Source organism: Microtus oregoni, unplaced genomic scaffold, assembly GCF_018167655.1.
Source record: "Microtus oregoni isolate MIOR12 unplaced genomic scaffold, Mior012 000142F_ref0000161, whole genome shotgun sequence".
NCBI classification, from domain to species: domain Eukaryota; kingdom Metazoa; phylum Chordata; class Mammalia; order Rodentia; family Cricetidae; genus Microtus; species Microtus oregoni.
The window spans coordinates 1,394,769-1,412,044 of NW_024544792.1; the positions used below are offsets into that span (position 1 = coordinate 1,394,769).

The following is a 17,276-nucleotide window of genomic DNA, read 5'->3' on the forward strand; positions in this document are numbered from 1 at the left end:
CAGATTAGTATTGGGCTTCTGCGGAGCACCAAGGGTGATGACAATTAAAAGTGTGAAATCACTTGAGGGCAATAGGTCCAGAATGCCAAAGGCTGTTCAGTCAATTTTAGACTTTTCCAAGGAGATACTAATTGTACAGAAATGGTTGTTTTTCAGCTGCTTATGACTGCTGCTGTTTCCTAGCTCTTTCAACCTGGCCAAGAGCCTTCCTTTCCAGTCAGTACAGACCCTTAAACCCAGCAGAGAGAAGTGCTGTGAGTTCAAGGCCAACCATGGTCTAAGTGGAGAGTTCCAGGACAGCTAAGGCTAGTAGCAGAGCCCTGTCTTAAAACAACAAACAAAGGTGCCTTCCCTTTTCTATCTCCCTTGCAATTCATGATCTGTGTCCACAAACTGAGAGATAAAAATGCACAGCAAGACGTGTAGGTTCTACTGAAAGCAGAAAGACAACTTTACTTGTCTCTATCCTCATTCTATGAGGATCTTTGAGTCTTAAAACCTAGCGTTTCCAGCACAAAGGCTTGGTCAGCTTGGTAAATCTGGAAAGTTTTGAAACTTTACTGATTGCACTGCTGCTCTCACTTCCGAATCAGGGAGTAAAGGGATGGGAAAAGAAATGTGAGTAAAATCCAAAACTGGGCGGTGGTGGGGCATGCCTTTAATTCTAGTACTTCAAAGGCAGAGGCAGGTGGATCGCTAAGTTTGAGGCCAGCGTGGTCTAAAGAGAGAGTTCCAGAAGAGCCAAGGCTATTCTTGAGAAACTCAGTCCTGGAAAAAAAAAAAAAGTAAAATCCGAGATATTAATCCTGCTGGTTAGCTTTCCTTTGCTGACTAAATTATCCCAGGTATTTGATGTGGATGGTAGAAATCAGTTCTCACAAGTGAGATTAAAAAAAAAAAAAAACAACACACTATTAAATTCAAGGGCATGAGGAGTGTGGGAATGCATGCTGGGTGGTGTTGAATGCTGTCTTTCAAGCATTTCAAGCAGCTGTGCCTATTCAAGAGTCCCAAGAGCTGGCCAGTCATTCTCTCCCAGAAGGGGTGGGGAGTGTCCTAAGATCCTCTGCTTAGATTTCAGCCATTGGCTCCTGCACCTCCCACCCAGCTGTGCATGTTCTGCCCAGCTGCATGTGGTGTCAGGAGGTGATAAAGCAGCTGTGGTCTGAGACTTTAATTAATGAAGCTGTTTTGGGATCACCTACGCGCCTGTAGTAAGCCCAATAAACTCACTGGTTCACCAAACTGGATTTGGGTGGATTCATTACTTTGGTTTGTTCTTGGTGCCCTATTGGGGATGAGTAGGCATTTACTCCTATCTCCCCAGGAAAAGTTCATGACATAAATTGGATCTCCATACCACTCAGGGCTCCCCCAAATCAAGAAAAGCTCATTTAGGGTAGATATCATATTCAAGAATTTATTAGACACTACAAAGAAGAGGCCATGCACATTCCTGTTTCTCATTCTCATTAAGTGATAGTGGCGGGTGAGTAAGATCTGAAGGTCAATAGATTTTGTCCTCCCACCTAAACGTGTGCTGCTGCCTCTGATCTTGGTGCATCATGGATTTACAGCTGAAACAGCATCCAAAAAACCCCAAATAACACAACGAGGGTAGTATGGAGCTGCTGGCGGAGGGGGCTGGATAAGATTTAACACAGTGACACTTGACAACACTTTTTTTACAACACTATAATTATAAAGTTGAAGGCACATCTTCGGCAGAAATATCAATTTACATGCGCATGAGAAAAACAAACTAGACTACAGCAAACAAATATTGCACAAAGTTGTCCGCTCCTGTTTTGGATACTAACCAAAGTTTTACAATACATGACTAAACATTTCTTTAAAAACACAAGGTTGAGATACCTGGTTCTGGCTACAAAAGGCATTTATTATTATCAATGTCATTAAAAAGCTCAGGTGACTGAGAAATAAGAATTCATGCTTTTTGTTTTATCTTTTTACCCATTACCAGATCAAAGGACTCAAGAGAGTCAGCATAAAAGTTGGTAATGATTTGGCATGGATCTGTATTTTTATATTTGGTAAAGAAATTGTTTTTAAGTACAGAAAACAAAATAATCCAAAGGAGTGATATCAGGAATGTATATTTTTTTAAAAAAGAATAACCTGTAACCAGATGCCTCATTCAAAGAAAATAACAAGATAGAGTAAAATAAATATTAAGAAAATAATTTTCAAACAGAATCCACAAGTAATGGGAAAATCCTCTACTACACATCTATTTCATTTTAAGCTGTGTACAGAAAAGATATGCACGCTCACATTTTTGGAAACATCTTGTCTATAGTGCTATTTCAAACATTCTGTATATATAAATGAAGAATAATTTTTTAAAAAATTAAAGCATAATATAAAATTATTTGTTCATAAGGCATCAAATTTAACTTCCTAAAATGTTGATACTAAAGTAGGAAAAGCAACATTTCTATTTCACACCTGACAACTATACTTTTAAAACTACAATAGTAAATACTCTAGTTGTGTTTTAATCTTTAAATTCAAAAGGCATCTTTGGATAATTAAGTTAAAGGTGCCTCCTAGCTGAGTCTACATCAAGCACTGGACAACAAAGTGTCCACGGTGCCTTCTGACAAAGAGAATGGTTGCTGATTGAGTATAGACGAGTGGCAAGGAAAGTGTAAAGAACCTCAGAACAGATGCAAATAGAAACCCATTTTCTTTCTGAAGGCGCGCTCTCTCTCTCGCTCTCTCTCTCCGTGTATGATATGTGTATATACATATGAACATTCTCTTATAGAACCTGTTCTCAACAGTAACACATTATCTAAAGTTAGTGACCAACTGAAAGCAATGTGCTTGATCCCTCTCTAAATGAATCTCCTCTTCTAGGAATACAGCCTCTCTCAAACACATTTTTCTGGTAGCGAGAAGTGAAATGCTATTCTCACAGTCCTACAACATGATGTGGAGGCAAGAGGAGGGCTCAATTATACATGTGTAACAGAAGGCTAACTGGCTGAGAGCCGGAGGACTTCTATTCTCAGTTTGGGTCCAGAGCAAGAAAAGTCTATTGTACATCTCTAGCATTAGCTGTTTCTTCTAGGAGTCAACAAGTTATATTATGATGGGTTGCTAGAATTAAGAAACAAATATTCAAACTCAAATTCTTAAGATGGCATAGGGATTGGTCTAAAATTGAGTTTAAACACATAAGCTCATTCGCACTTTATTAAAACAGGTTTGCCTTTCTAGACTAATAGCACCTTCATCAAAAGTCTCACCTCTTTACGATAGCTAAGAGAGAAGTTAGGTCTTCCCCAAGTCTGGAAAGACAGCTCTGAAGAATGTAAACGTTTCTGGGGGTTGTGAAGGAATAAGAGAGAAAAGAGACGGAATGGAAGAATCCCATTCTCCTTTTCACTTTATACTCTGCTCTATAAAAATGATTTTTTTTATATTCAATATTGACCTGAAAAAGACAAATGAACATTTTCGGAGCACAAATCATATAAGATAGGCAATGTGCTTAAAGTATAGCATGCAAATAAAAGATTAGGAGTTTGTTTATAAGCGCAAATGTTTTGAACAAGAGAAAAATATTGACTATAAGATATCACAAACCAGAGACTTTCTTATTTCTATATTACAGCTTTCTGTGTGTTTTGATAAAAGCAGCTTTGTATGATAGTATATTTAAAAATCATTTTGATAAGTTATCTAAAACATAAGAGGTAACTAAATTTTTATTAAATTATAATATACCAGCCAAGTGATTGTATCCCAAAAGAAGAATTTAGTGAGTTCAGGTACTTTTATATAGCCCATATATGTTAAGATATTAGTGTCAATCTTTGAAGAACTTTTCTGTGAAAGAGGCTCAAATGGTGGTAAGTTTCTAGCCTGGAACTGAGGGACAGGCTCCACCAGGAACAAAGCTGAACTCATCAGGAGAGAGCTGAATGCTATCCCAGAGCTAGGCAAACTGAAGAGTCAGTGATTTCTGACAGCAGTGGGGAAACAGAAGGGTAGAGAACTCTGCACTCTCTGAGGTCTTCTGAGTGACACAATAAAATAAGAGAAGATTTCAGAAAAATGTCAGTTACAAAAATGTTTTGAGATAGGGTCTTAGTGTATATAGTCCAGGCTGGTTTTGAACTCGCAATCCTCCTGCCTCAAGTCAGTTATTTTAATCAAGGAAAAATCACCTAAACTTGGTTTACTTGAAAGGTGACAAAAGCCATCCTGGGGCTCTTAGAAACTAAAGGACAAGGACGCAGGCACTATGAGGTGAAAGCAAACCCACAATAAATAAGGCACATCTATTTTGAAACAGTTGCAACTGTTTTCCTTCTAAACTAGATGCTTTGTACAGTGCTTTGAAAGCCATTGCTTCCCATTGAGGCAAGGATACAGGCTCAAGAATATCCTCAAGGTCATGCTCTCAAATCTTCACATTTTTAATCATCCTCTCTTTGGGCACTTTTTTGGTCAAATAAAAATGATTTGCCATATTAGCAGCAAGTCAGCAACCTCTAACTGTGGAGTTAGTTCTAAACTTGCTGCTCTATCCTCTATCCCAAGTAAAACAAAACTGCTGGGAATTTGTTTTGGATAATGCCAGGTTCAGAGCTCTTGCCCTGAGAAATCTATTTTTGCCATTAACAAATACAACTCAGATAGAATCCTGCACATAAGAGCATGAGACTGACATAAGATCCTTCCATGACAATGTACGTGCTCCATCAGTGCACAAGAACTTCAACTAGCAGCATCCCCCGAGACCTTTTACAGTGTGGTGTCATCATCTTCCCGGAAGTCTCCCACTAGAAGCGAGTGCTTGTCAGGTTCACTAGTAACAATACTGTTGAGGGAGCGTTTGTCAGACAGTAGTGAGTTTATGGAGGCTCTGCTGTAATTGACAATCCGGTCCAGCAAGCCCAGTCTTGGAGAATTTCTGGAAGCATCATCTATTCCAACGTGAACGCTGATTTCTGAAGGACTCCTCTGTCCTGTGTGTCTTCGGGCACCGAACTCATAATTGTCATAAGTTGGTTTCCTGTAACTAAACATACATTAAAAGCAACCAAATGTTAACTAGATGCTTGTTGTATGCACAAACAAATATTTGCCCACTATGAAAATGTACAAAGGTGGCTATCACTAAGAAAGTTGCCTGAAATGAACTTCGTGGTGTCACATAATGCAAAGTCCCACTTGGGCTTATGTCTGTAATGCATACACTACATAAAATGATAACTACTTAGCTTTTTCTTTTTGTTTTGAGACAGGGTCTTTACTATGTAGCTAAGCCTGGAAAATTTGATTCTCTCGCCCCTTCCTCTGAGTTCTGAGAATACAAGTGTGTACCACCACACACACCACTCATACTATATTTATTAATTATTCCCTAATAATTCTTAAGAATTGTTTAGGAGTCTGGGAAGACGACTCAGCAGATAAAGTGATTGCTGTACAAGAATGAGAACCTGAGTTAGGATCCCCAGCACCCATATCAAAGCTGGGTGTGGTGCCTGTACCTGTGATCTAGTGCCAGGAAAGTGAAGCAGGAAGAATCTGGGGGCTCAGCTCAGTCTAGCTAAACTGGTGAACCCTGGGTCCAGTCAGAGACTCTGCCTCAAAATATAACGTAAAGAAAATATAAGACACCTGATGGCCACCTCTGACCGCCACACACATTGTGCACACAGGTACATGCACGCGCGCGCACACACACACACACACACAATTACTTGGGAATACTCATCAATACAAGAATCAAACCTATTGAGAAAATGATGAGCAAGTCACCATACTTACAGTTTGAGAAAAAGGGAAGAAAGTACTACAGAAACAGATGAAGCAGCCATTGCTGCGGATCCCATCCATGGTTGCAAAATCAAACCAATGGGCAGAAAAACTCCTGGAAACAAATTTGAATTATCAACACATTTATAACATATGCACAATTTATGTTCTTACTTCTTCAGCATTTTATCCTCTTGGTTGTAGAGATTTGTGTTGCTGTCATTTTTTTCTTAGTAGAGTGAGTGCTCTCATGAATATTCTTGTCCCCATTTACTCATGTTTCACAATTTCCCAGGGGTGCATTCTGTTAGCTATAGGTAGATAGTCCTCGGTTCTCTAGTGTACCAGAGCTCATACTCGACTAATTCACAAACACATGCCTTTTCTTTTCTTTTTCTGCATACTTTTTTTTTTGTGAGATAGCATCTTACTATGAAGCCCTAACTGGCCCAACTCACAGAGAATTGCATACGTGCTGGGATTAAATCGGTATGCAGCATCATACCTGACCCAACTTTTTTAACTTAAAATTTTAAATCTATTTGTCTCTCTGTCTATCTGCCCATCTATCAATCTATGTTTTTCAATGTCTTGCTATGGTAGTTCTGACACCTGGAACATGATATATAGCCCAGGCTAGCCTTAAACTTGCTGCTATCCTCCTGCCTTTGCCTCTCAAATGCTGGGATTACAAATGTGAGCCACCATGTCAAGACACATTTGTTTTCAATATATTTATTTGTCAATTTGTTGGTTTTTTTGAAACAGGGTTTCTCTGTGTAACCTTAGAAGTACTAAAACTTACTCTGTAGACAAGGCTGGCCTTGAACTTAGAGAGACCCACCTGTCTCTGCTTCCTGAGTACTGGGATTAAAAAAGTGTACCACCACTGCACAGTCCTTTTATTTTCCTTTTAATTGTGTGTGTGTGTGCAGATGTGTAGGTACAGATTTTCTGTACTACTTTTTCAATGTTTACTTAAGTATGAATTTTTTCAAATTATAATATTGAAGGGAAAAAATTTTAAAGTATCAAAATGTTTACAAATTCTTAGGCTGTAATAAACTTCATTGAATATTACTGGTTTTAACATCACCTCTCACCAAATTAGCAAGATATATGCAAAAACTAAGGTCAAAACTAAACCTAATTCTTCCAATATGATAGGTGTCTAATGATTTTAACCACCAAAGTAAAAGCTGTTAAGAATCACATACCAGCAGCGATGGGAATTCCAATCAGATTATAAATTAGAGCAAAGACAAAATTGATTCGAATCCTCTTGACTGTCTTCCTTGACAAGTCGATACTTGCTACAACATCCAGAAGGTCATTCTGAGAAGAGAGAGGTCGGTGACATTAGTGAGACTAGTCTATCGTCACTAGGAACTCCTCTACTCATCACTCTGTACAATGGAGATTATGTATGTCTTGGAATATACTGTGAATTAAGTACAAATTTCAGATACTGCTAAGCCTTGAGTAAAGTTTGGAAGAGGTTTTTCAAAAAAAATTGAGGGTCTGAAAATGTTTTCAGGTTTGTGTGCTAGTATACGGACTGAATATTTAACTAACATCAGTGAATATTGTTGTAGACAGTTTTATTATTGTTTTTTTTAAAATATTTATTTATTTTGTATACAATATTCTGTCTGTGTGTATGACTGCAGGCCAGAAGAGGGCACCAGATCTCATTCCAGATGGTTGTGAGCCACCATGTGGTTGCTGGGAATTGAACTCAGGACCTTTGGAAGAGCAGGCAATGCTCTTAACCTCTGAGCCATCTCTCCAGCTCCAGTTTTATTATTGTTAAATCTTGTTTTAACATCAGAAGCTTGTGATTCTCATTTGTGTTGCTGGACTGAGAGAGAATGTCAGTAACCTCCACTCCAAACTCAGACTTCATAGCTAGGAAGGAACATGGGACTCCGGGCAGGATCACTACACAGTGAGCTTTATAGCACTACCACTAACCGTGGCAGGCAATTGCTCACTCCTCAGATCTCAGACCACAGGACCTACTCTAGTGTATGAGTATTGCCTGCTAACTGACTGTACCACTGGAGCTCCAGGACTTACTTACCCTTATTAAAACCACATCGGCTGCTTCAATGGCTACATCTGTGCCCGTGCCAATGGCAATTCCAACATTTGCCATTGCCAGAGCTGGAGAATCATTGATTCCATCTCCTACCATCGCTACCCGTTTTCCCTCCTCTTGAAGCTGTTTCACCTTAGCAACTTTATGGGAAGGCAGAACTTCAGCAAACACCTTAGTAATGCCAACCTATATGAAGAAAAATCAACTCAATTCATTTCAGGAAGTAATATTAAATACTGCAAACAAAGCTGAGCTTAGAATCACGAGCCATCATTTTTAACCTGCCAGATGCTTACATTTAAAAGACTGAAAATATTCACTCAGAATGAGAAGAAGTGAACATTATTTTTTAATAGACTTATTTATTCTTAATGTTTTCCCTGCATGTTTGTAAACATACCAGACATGTGCCTGGTGCTCACAGATGTCAGAAGAGGATACTGGATGCCCTGAAACTGGAGTTAAATATGGTTGTGAGCCACTACCCTGAGAGCCAAACCTAGGTTCTCTGCAAGAGCAGCTAGTTCTCTTAATGGCTGAGCCATCTTTCCAGCCAATAAGCAATCTTGTGTACTGTTATTATGAACAGAATGACACTGTCTTCATGGTAAGAGCATTCAAAGTGTGCACATCATCTGCTCTGGAAAATCAGCTTTCAACTATAAATAGACACACTCTTTCATGTCCAAAGATACCAAGAATATTTATTATTGCCAGTTTTCAAAAATGAAAAATTCAAAACCACCTAAACATCCACTAGTAGGGGAATAGTAATATAAATTATAATTCATCCATACTATAGAATTCTATGCAGCAGTTTAGAAGGAATGAAATAATTTTATGTACAGAGACATAAACAAAGATCTAGGGGCCGGGCGTTGGTGGCGCACGCCTTTAATCCCAGCACTCAGGAGGCAGAGGCAAGCGGATCTCTGTGAGTTCGAGGCCAGCCTGGTCTACAAGAGCTAGTTCCGGGACAGGCACCAAAGCTACAGACAAACCCTGTCTCGAAAAACCAAAACAAAAAAAAAGATCTAGGAAATATTGTTATATATAAAAACTACTTAATAAACTATAAAATGATCCAATTAGTACTGAAATGCAGAACTATATACCTGGATACAGGTATATGCATACACGAAAGTAAGGTGGGAGAATTTGACAGAGAATGTGGAAAATGGTACAAATTCTTTACAACCTTCATATTCTTACATAAGAATGTACTCACAATACTGAGAACTCAAGAACAATTGCGGTGGGTTTTTGATCCTACTGCACGTACTGGCTTTGTGGGAGCCTAGGCAGTTTGAATGCTCACCTTAGGAGACCTGGATAGAGGTGGGCAGTCCTTGGGCTTCCCACAGGTCAGGGAACCCTGATTGCTCTTCGAGCAGATGAGGGGGGGGGGACTTGATCGGGGGAGGGGGAGGGAAATGGGAAGCGGTTGTGGGGACGAGGCAGAAATTCTTAATAAATAAATAAATTAAAATAAAAAATAAAAAAAAAAAAAAAAAAAAAAAAAGAAAACCGAAAAAAAGTCAAAAAAAAAAAAAAAAAAAAAAAAAAAAAAAAAAAAAGAATGTACTCACATATTCCTTCTGTTACTTATTAGAAGAGGGCCATCAAGTTGGTTCAGTAGGTAAAGGTATTTACCACCAAGTTTAATAAAACCAGAGTTCAGTCCCCAGAACCCACACAATGAAGAAAAGGACCAGCTTCCACAAGTTTACCCTCTGACCTACGCACACATTCTGTGGCACATGCACGCGCACATATACATGCACATCCTATATACATACACACTAGAAGAGGAGAGAAGTCATTCTAAGTGCTTTTTAATAAAAAAAAATGCTGGAAGTGAAACAAATGTAGGGTTAAGCCAAATGGTATGTCCAAAAAAAAGAGTCCCACTGGTGGCATCCAGAATGGACCAGAGAGGAACCTGCATGCAGCTCCTGCCATTTTTACAGCAGGAGATGCTGAAGGATTGGCCACACTGCTGAAAACTATGTGCATCATTTCAACAGAAACATCAACAGAAATTAGTGTTCAGCAATGCTACTCAAACATTCTGCAAGCTATGCAAATACCTTTTCACATCTCTAACATACAATGTCTTTCTACCATACCACACTGATTGTTTTTAAGCGGTTAGGATAGCAACATGATGATAATGCAAACCATAGGTAAGGTGACTTTCTCAGCACTTGAACGGAAGAAAGAAAATGTGTATGGAGAATGAGATGTTAGCACGTCCCAATAACTAAGTAAACCAATGAATTACCTGAGAAGCAATAGATCGAGCCGTTTTACTGTTGTCTCCAGTCATCAGAACTACTTCTAAGCCCATAGATTTCAGAATGTGGACAGCCAGCTCTGCCTCGGGTTTCACAGTATCAGCAATGGCTATCAAGCCACACAGCTCATCTAATATAGGAGCAGCAGAAAAACAGATTATGGTGAAAGAAGAATAACAAAACATCAGAATAAAATTTCAGACAGAAATGAACTCTGTTAAGCCATTGAGGACTTGGTTTAACTCAAAACATCCTAATCCATACAGACTTTATACCACACACTCTGTGATAAGCTTCCATATTTGTGGAAAATAAAATCGATAAAGTATGTATATTTAATGAAGGTAATAGTAGTAAAATGAAAATTAAGATGTCACTAAAAACTAAAAGACACCCACCCTTAGGTATTAAAACTATAGCTACAAATACTTTTTAGCTAATTAAAATGCAAACAGAATGAAAAACTAATAGGTGAATGGAGATAAAACTGGTATTTGATGCTAAGAAAAAATTATCAAAAGGTACTAATTTTCATTTTTTTAAACATTTATTTATTTATTACGTATATAATATTCTATCTGTGTGTATGTCTGCAGGCCAGAAGAGGGCACCAGACCTCATTACAGATAGTTGTTAGCCACCATGTGGTTGCCGGGAATTGAACTCAGGACCTTTGGAAGAGCAGGCAATGCTCTTAACCTCTGAGCCATCTCTCCAGCCCCTAATTTTCTTGTTTGAAAAACAAAAGTAAGAGGGCTGGAGAAATGGCTCAGTGAATATAAACATTTGTTACATAAGCATGAAGACTCAAATTAAAATTCTGTAACCCCAATACTGGGCAGTGGGGTTGAGACATAAGGATCACTGGGGCTTGCTGGTTGTCAGTCTAGTTTCAGGTTCATTGAGAGACGCTGCCTTATGGGAGTAAGGTAGAGAAAGTGATAGGACAAGACATCTACTGTCCTCCTCTGGCTACTGTGTGCATATTCTGCACACAGCAATGCAAAAGAATAAAATGTTATTCTATGCTTTATCCTGTACCTAACTAAAATTACAAAGCCAATACCTTCATACTTAGCAAGGACTATTGTTGCAAGGAGAGGGCCATTTGTTTGTCCCAGCTGCCCAGCTAGCTTAGCCCCAAAATAACCACACAAAAACTGTGTTCATTAAATCACTGCTTGGCCTATTAGCTCTAACATCTTATTGGCTAACTCTTACACCTTATTTAGGCCATTTCTATTAATCTATGTATCACCACGTGGCAGTGGCTTACCAGGAAAGATTTGGCATGTCTGATTCTGGAAGCTCCATGGTGTCTCTCCCTTTCTCTGCCTATTTTCCTCCCAGCATTCAGTTCTGTCTTCCCCGCCTACCTAAGTTCTGCCCTATCAACTAGGCCAAGGCAGTTTCTTTATTCATTAACCAATGAAAGCAACACACAAACAGAAGGAACTCCTACACCAGACTGTAAATGTTGAATAAACAGTCTCAGAACTGGAAATTTACCCTAGCAAATAGGAAGCATGTAAAACTTTATGTGTATGCTTATTGCAGTAAATGGTGAAATATCAAGACTAGGGCTAGCAGGATGCCTCAGTGAGTTAGGATGCTTGCCTGACAGCCTAAGTTTGATTCTCAGAATCCACATGCTGAAAAGAGAAAACTTTGACCTTCACCTGTGCACTGTGGAACATATGTACCCTCATATAGACAGAAAGACAGATACATACATACACACAAACACACACAGAAAAATATAAGTAAAATTCAAAATACAAGTAAAAAATAAAGTTGTAACAATATAGAAATGATTATACAGCATGTAGCTTAAAATAAAATTCTAGAATTATAGGGTGTAGCCCCATTTGTAAAGTGCTTGTCTAGAATATATAGTCCTGTGTTTGATCTCCAGAATGCAGAAATAAATAGTACAATTATATGGCAATAATGGAAAATATTTCATCAAATAAAATAAACCTCAATAAAATATGTATACCTTAGTTATTTTTAATGTGTGGTACTATGGTTTGAACTCAGGGCCATGCCCATGCTAAGCAAACACTGTATCATTTATCAGTCTCACTATGTAGTCCCAGATAGTCAAACACAAGCTTCCTGCCTGAGCCTCCCAAGGTGATCATCACCATAACTGCCCCCCCCCCCATTTTTTCCCCTAGTACTAGGTATGAAACCCAGGTATGAAACTCTACTGCTGAACTGCATCTCCAACAGGATTTTTAAGGGTTTTTTTGAGATTTAAATTGTGCATATGTTGTGTGTATCTGTATGTAATTTTGCACACATCTGTGTCAATGCCCACAGACACCAGAAGAGGGGGGCATATCCTCTAGAGCTGATATTACAGGCAACTGTGAACCACTCAACATGGGTTCTGGGAATCAAAATCTGGTCTTCTGCAAGAGTAGCAAGTACTTTTCATCATAGAATTATCTTTTCAGCACACACCCAAAACAGGATTTTAAATTTTTATTGAACTGTATTGACATAAATTTTACATATAGCCAGGTGGTGGTGGCACATGTCTTTAATTTTGCAGCACACAGGAGGCAGAGGCAGGTGGATCTCTGAGTTCAAGGCCATTTGGTCTACACAGTGAGTTCCAGGGATACACAGAGAAGCCCTGTCTCGGAACCTCCCTTCCCCCCAAATTTTTACATAGAAAAATGTACTACGCATTAGAAATAGTGCAAGGTTGGAGATTCAATCCAGTTGGTAGAGTGATTGCTTAGCATTTACAATGCCCTAGGGTCAATCTCCAGTACCATGTAAACCAGGCGTAGCGGTGCACAACTATATTCCCAGCATTTGGGAGGTGAGACAAGATGATCAGAAGTTCAAGGTCTTTCGTGGCTATATAGTGAATTCAAGGCCATCTTGGGATTCTTGGGATGTGTGAGACTTCTCCGTGAGCCCCTGTGAGCTCTGCTTAGTTGATTCTGTGGGCCATGTTCTTGTCTCCCTAATCCCTCTAGCTCCTACAATCCTTCCTCCCCCTCTTCCTAAGGGTTCTCTGAACTCTGCCTAATATTTTGGCCTTTTTAAATTTAGTGCTTTGTTTTTGTTTTACACAGGGTCTCATGTAGCCCAGGTTTGCAGTGAGCTCACTACAGCATCATCTAACTATTGGTCCTCCTGCTTCCACCTCCTAAATGCTGGGATTACAAGCATGTACCACTATGTCCAGCTGATTTAGGTTTTTGTTGTGGTGGTGGTTATTTGAGATAGGGGCTTTCTATGTAGCCCTGATAGTCATAATTCTATCTCAGGCTCCCAAATACTTGTGTCATAACAGCTGGTAAAAAAATCCTTAATTAACAATAATCATATTTTGCTAATATTATAACTTTGTATTCAAGCCTCTTTGGAATAAACCTCAGAGTTTAAGTTCCACAGACACATAAAATAATGACTGAGATCACAATTGTGTCACAGAATATTTTAGAGAAACTTTACCATCAATTGTCACCAATACAGCAGTCCGACCTTTTCTTTCATGTTCAATCATGGAACTGTCTACTTCATTACTTATGACAAGACCATTTCTAATCATCCATTCCCGGTTACCAATGAGGACTTTGTACTGCTGAGTATCAACAGCATCTAGAAATACAGAAATAACATTTAGTGAGCTTATTTAACTTTTTTTAAATGTTTATTTATTTATTTATTATGTATACAATATTCTGTCTGTGTGTATGTCTGCAGGCCAGAAGAGGGCACCAGACCTCATTACAGATGGTTGTGAGCCACCATGTGGTTGCTGGGAATTGAACTCAGGACCTTTGGAAGAGCAGGCAATGCTCTTAACCACTGAGCCATCTCTCCAGCCCAGCTTATTTAACTTTTAAATCCATCTTGAGGCAAGTTCTTCTTGCCTAACCTTGCAGTCATTCTAATACATTTTTGGTAGAATATGACGTCTGACAGTGATTTTCAAGTTTTCCAGGAATATATTCTGCTCTTCCATATCTTCTGAGCCCATGTTGCTACCATGACTAAAGGTCCTTAACCTTTCGCTCCAAATAGAAAATGCCATTATACTGTTCAAGTGCTAGTTCAAGCGCTAGGGATATAACTCAGTGGCTGAGCACTTGCCTAGCCTGAGTGAAGGGAGCTCTAAGTTCAATCTCGAGCAAGATGGGGAACGGGGATGAGAAGGTAGTAGTTCAGAGCTTCCCTTCTTACTGAGGTTTTCCCTTTGACACTCGAAAACCACAATTCAAACATTTAACTGTGCATCAATAGCTAATGTGGCTACATGGAAATATGCAACTATGTTGATGTTTCGTTTTAAACTGGTACTCACTAATTTTAAGTGAGCCTTTAGATGTTTGACTGCATGTCCCTAGTCCATTCATTATTTTCTCAGGATGACTATTTGAAATCTCCTCTACTTTCAAATCTAACTTTCCTCCCCCATTCTCATCTGACATGCAATTGCCCCCTGCAATCATAAGAGGACTTCTCATGGCCATATCTCCCCACTCCTGTGCATCCTAGGTGCACACAGCTTCTTTTCCCTCTGTTATAAACAGAGTCTGTGCCTGCCAAAGACCATCTCTCTACCTGTATGATAGTACACACTCCTTTGCCTATGCCAGACCATATCCCCAACTACTCTCTTCTCTACCTCCCGAATAATCAATTTTCTATCATCGCTGCTGCATATTATCTTATCTTTAAAAACAGAAGGAGCCTCTTGAGCTCACTGCTCTAGCTATCACACTTCTCTACTTCTGTGCACAAGAGAAGTATTTCCCCTACTAGTTGTCTCTAATTCACCACTGCCCATTTTCTTGTGAACATACTCAAATAAAGCTTTAGTCTCCACTACTCCAATAAACTATTCCCACAATATACCAGTGACCTTTACTTTAGTAAACCTAGTGCGGTTTGAACATCTGTTCCAGCAATAATGGATATGTTCTACATCTGCTATTTGATCCTATGGCCACTAGCCAACACATGTGGCGATTGAGGGCCAAAATGATCAAAGAGTTGGATTTTACATGAAATAAAATTTTAATTAACTCAAAATTAATAATCATATATAACTAGTGACTATAGTACTCAATACCACAGATCTACAAAGCAAATGACTCCCAATTCTGTTTCTCTAATTCAGCCTATTTCCTGGATTTTCAGGCCCCTGTAGACAACTGCCTACCTAATATTTCCATTTATGATACTTCCACTTACATAACTATCAGACAGCCAAATGTAATATCTATAAAACTGGATTCACAATCTTGTCTCCCGTATTGTTCCTCTTATCTCCTTTATACTATTTAAATGGTAACTTCATCTATCTAAATGGGTAGGCTACTAAATTTGATATTACTTTGGCTCATGTGTTTTAATTTTTAAAAATTAATTAGTTTTTATGTATATAGGTGTTTTGTCTGCATGAATGTCTGTGCATCATGTGCATGCAGTGCCCATGGAGATCAGAAGAAGGCATGAGATCCCCAGGCATTAGAGTTAACAGCTGGTTATGAGCTGCCATGTGGGTGCTTGGAATTGAACCTATTACCTCTGGAAGAGCAGTCAATGTTCTTAAGTGGTGAGCCATCTCTTCAGTTCCTTGACTCTTGTTTTACTTACATTTTATATATCTAATTTGGTAATTAAATCTTCCAGCTTACCCTTCAAGACACATCCAGAATTTGATCATTTCTTACAAATTCTACTGTTACCACACTGGTCTGAGCCATTAATATGTTTTCCTGGGTTACGAAAACAGCCCAGTAACTCATCTCCCAACTTCTTTCCTTGCTCCTAGCTCCCATCTCCTCTCAGTGGTAGTGGAGATCAAATCCAGGGCCTCACACACGTGCTAATCACAAGGGGAGAAGAGAACTGAGTTCTGCCTCTGCCCTTGCTGATGATCATTCAAAGTGCTATGAAAAGTCCCTAATACAACAGATTCTCAACAAAAAAGCTGCTGAGTGATTTCCGACATGTCACTTACTTGATATTACATCCATAGACAAATAAAAATAAGTCACAGAGAAATAGAAATGGCCAGAAAATAATCATTTCATAGTGTGTCTAATATAATGGGAATGAAGTACAGCTAACATTTAAGAAGAGCAAGTATTTCTATCAATGCATATCAGCAAAGGTGTCACTAAAAAGAGATGTCAGTCAGGTCTAGGAAGACAAGCATAAGTCAACAGGGTAGATGTTATTTGTGGGTGAGGCCACTGCATGGAGAAAACAGTAAATGGAATAACAAGTAGGAAATGGCAGGCCATGAAGGGGTCCCATGGAACACACCCCCAAAAAACACCACAGGCTACTGCCAAGGTTATTTGTTGTTCTCTACTGGTAAGGTCCTATTGCTGAAGACAACATTTACTTGCATCATAGAACATGGAGAAGTCCAGCAGGTGCCTAACTAGAAGCTTCACTCCTAATGACTAGTGTTCAGGGTACCAGAAGGTACTATGCATGCCAATGGAGGAGAAAGGTAGGCCATCAATATCACCACTCAGCTACAAACCCTGCCACCGACAACAGTGACCAGCCTGTAAGACATGCTTGATGTGGGAGTGATTTCTTGTTAATAAAGAAACTGCCTAGGCCCATTTGATAGGCCAACCCTTAGGTAGGCGGAGAAAACAGAACAAAATGCTGGGAGAAAGAAGCTGAATCAGAGAGTCACCATGATTCTCCCACTCCAGACAGATGCAGGTTAAGATCTACCCTGGTAAGCCACCTCGTGGTGTTACACAGATTATTAGAAATGGGTTAGATCAATATGTAAGAGCTAGCCAATAAGAGGCTGGAACTAATGGGCCAGGCAGTGTTTAAAAGAATACAGTTTCCGTGTAATTATTTCGGGTAAAGCTAGCCGGGTGGCAGGAAGCGGCCCGCCGCCCCTATTATAGCACATACTAGTGCAACAGTGGTACAAATTCTATGGGAGTGACTTAACCACTTTTTGATTAGGTTTAAGGCCTACCCCATGAAATGGAATCCATACCTGGTACTACTAAAGTGGCCAAGACCCTGAGAGTAGATAGATCATAAATAGGGTAAAAGCTAATGTT

At 39.2% G+C, this 17,276-nt stretch overlaps 1 protein-coding gene across 1 annotated transcript in view; it reads right to left on the reverse strand.

Moving 5' to 3' along the window:
• Positions 1-1,419: 1,419 nt before the first annotated feature.
• Positions 1,420-17,276, reverse strand: part of LOC121444812 (copper-transporting ATPase 1-like) — a 69,145-nt gene continuing 53,288 nt past the window's right edge. Inside the window, exons 17-22 of the mRNA XM_041646718.1 lie at positions 13,675-13,821; positions 10,185-10,327; positions 7,883-8,086; positions 7,017-7,134; positions 5,812-5,914; positions 1,420-5,056 (exon numbers count right to left, since the gene is read on the reverse strand). Of these exons, the coding sequence (XP_041502652.1) occupies positions 4,780-5,056; positions 5,812-5,914; positions 7,017-7,134; positions 7,883-8,086; positions 10,185-10,327; positions 13,675-13,821 (992 nt within the window). The 3' untranslated portion in view covers positions 1,420-4,779. The remainder of the gene's footprint in view (positions 5,057-5,811; positions 5,915-7,016; positions 7,135-7,882; positions 8,087-10,184; positions 10,328-13,674; positions 13,822-17,276) is intronic.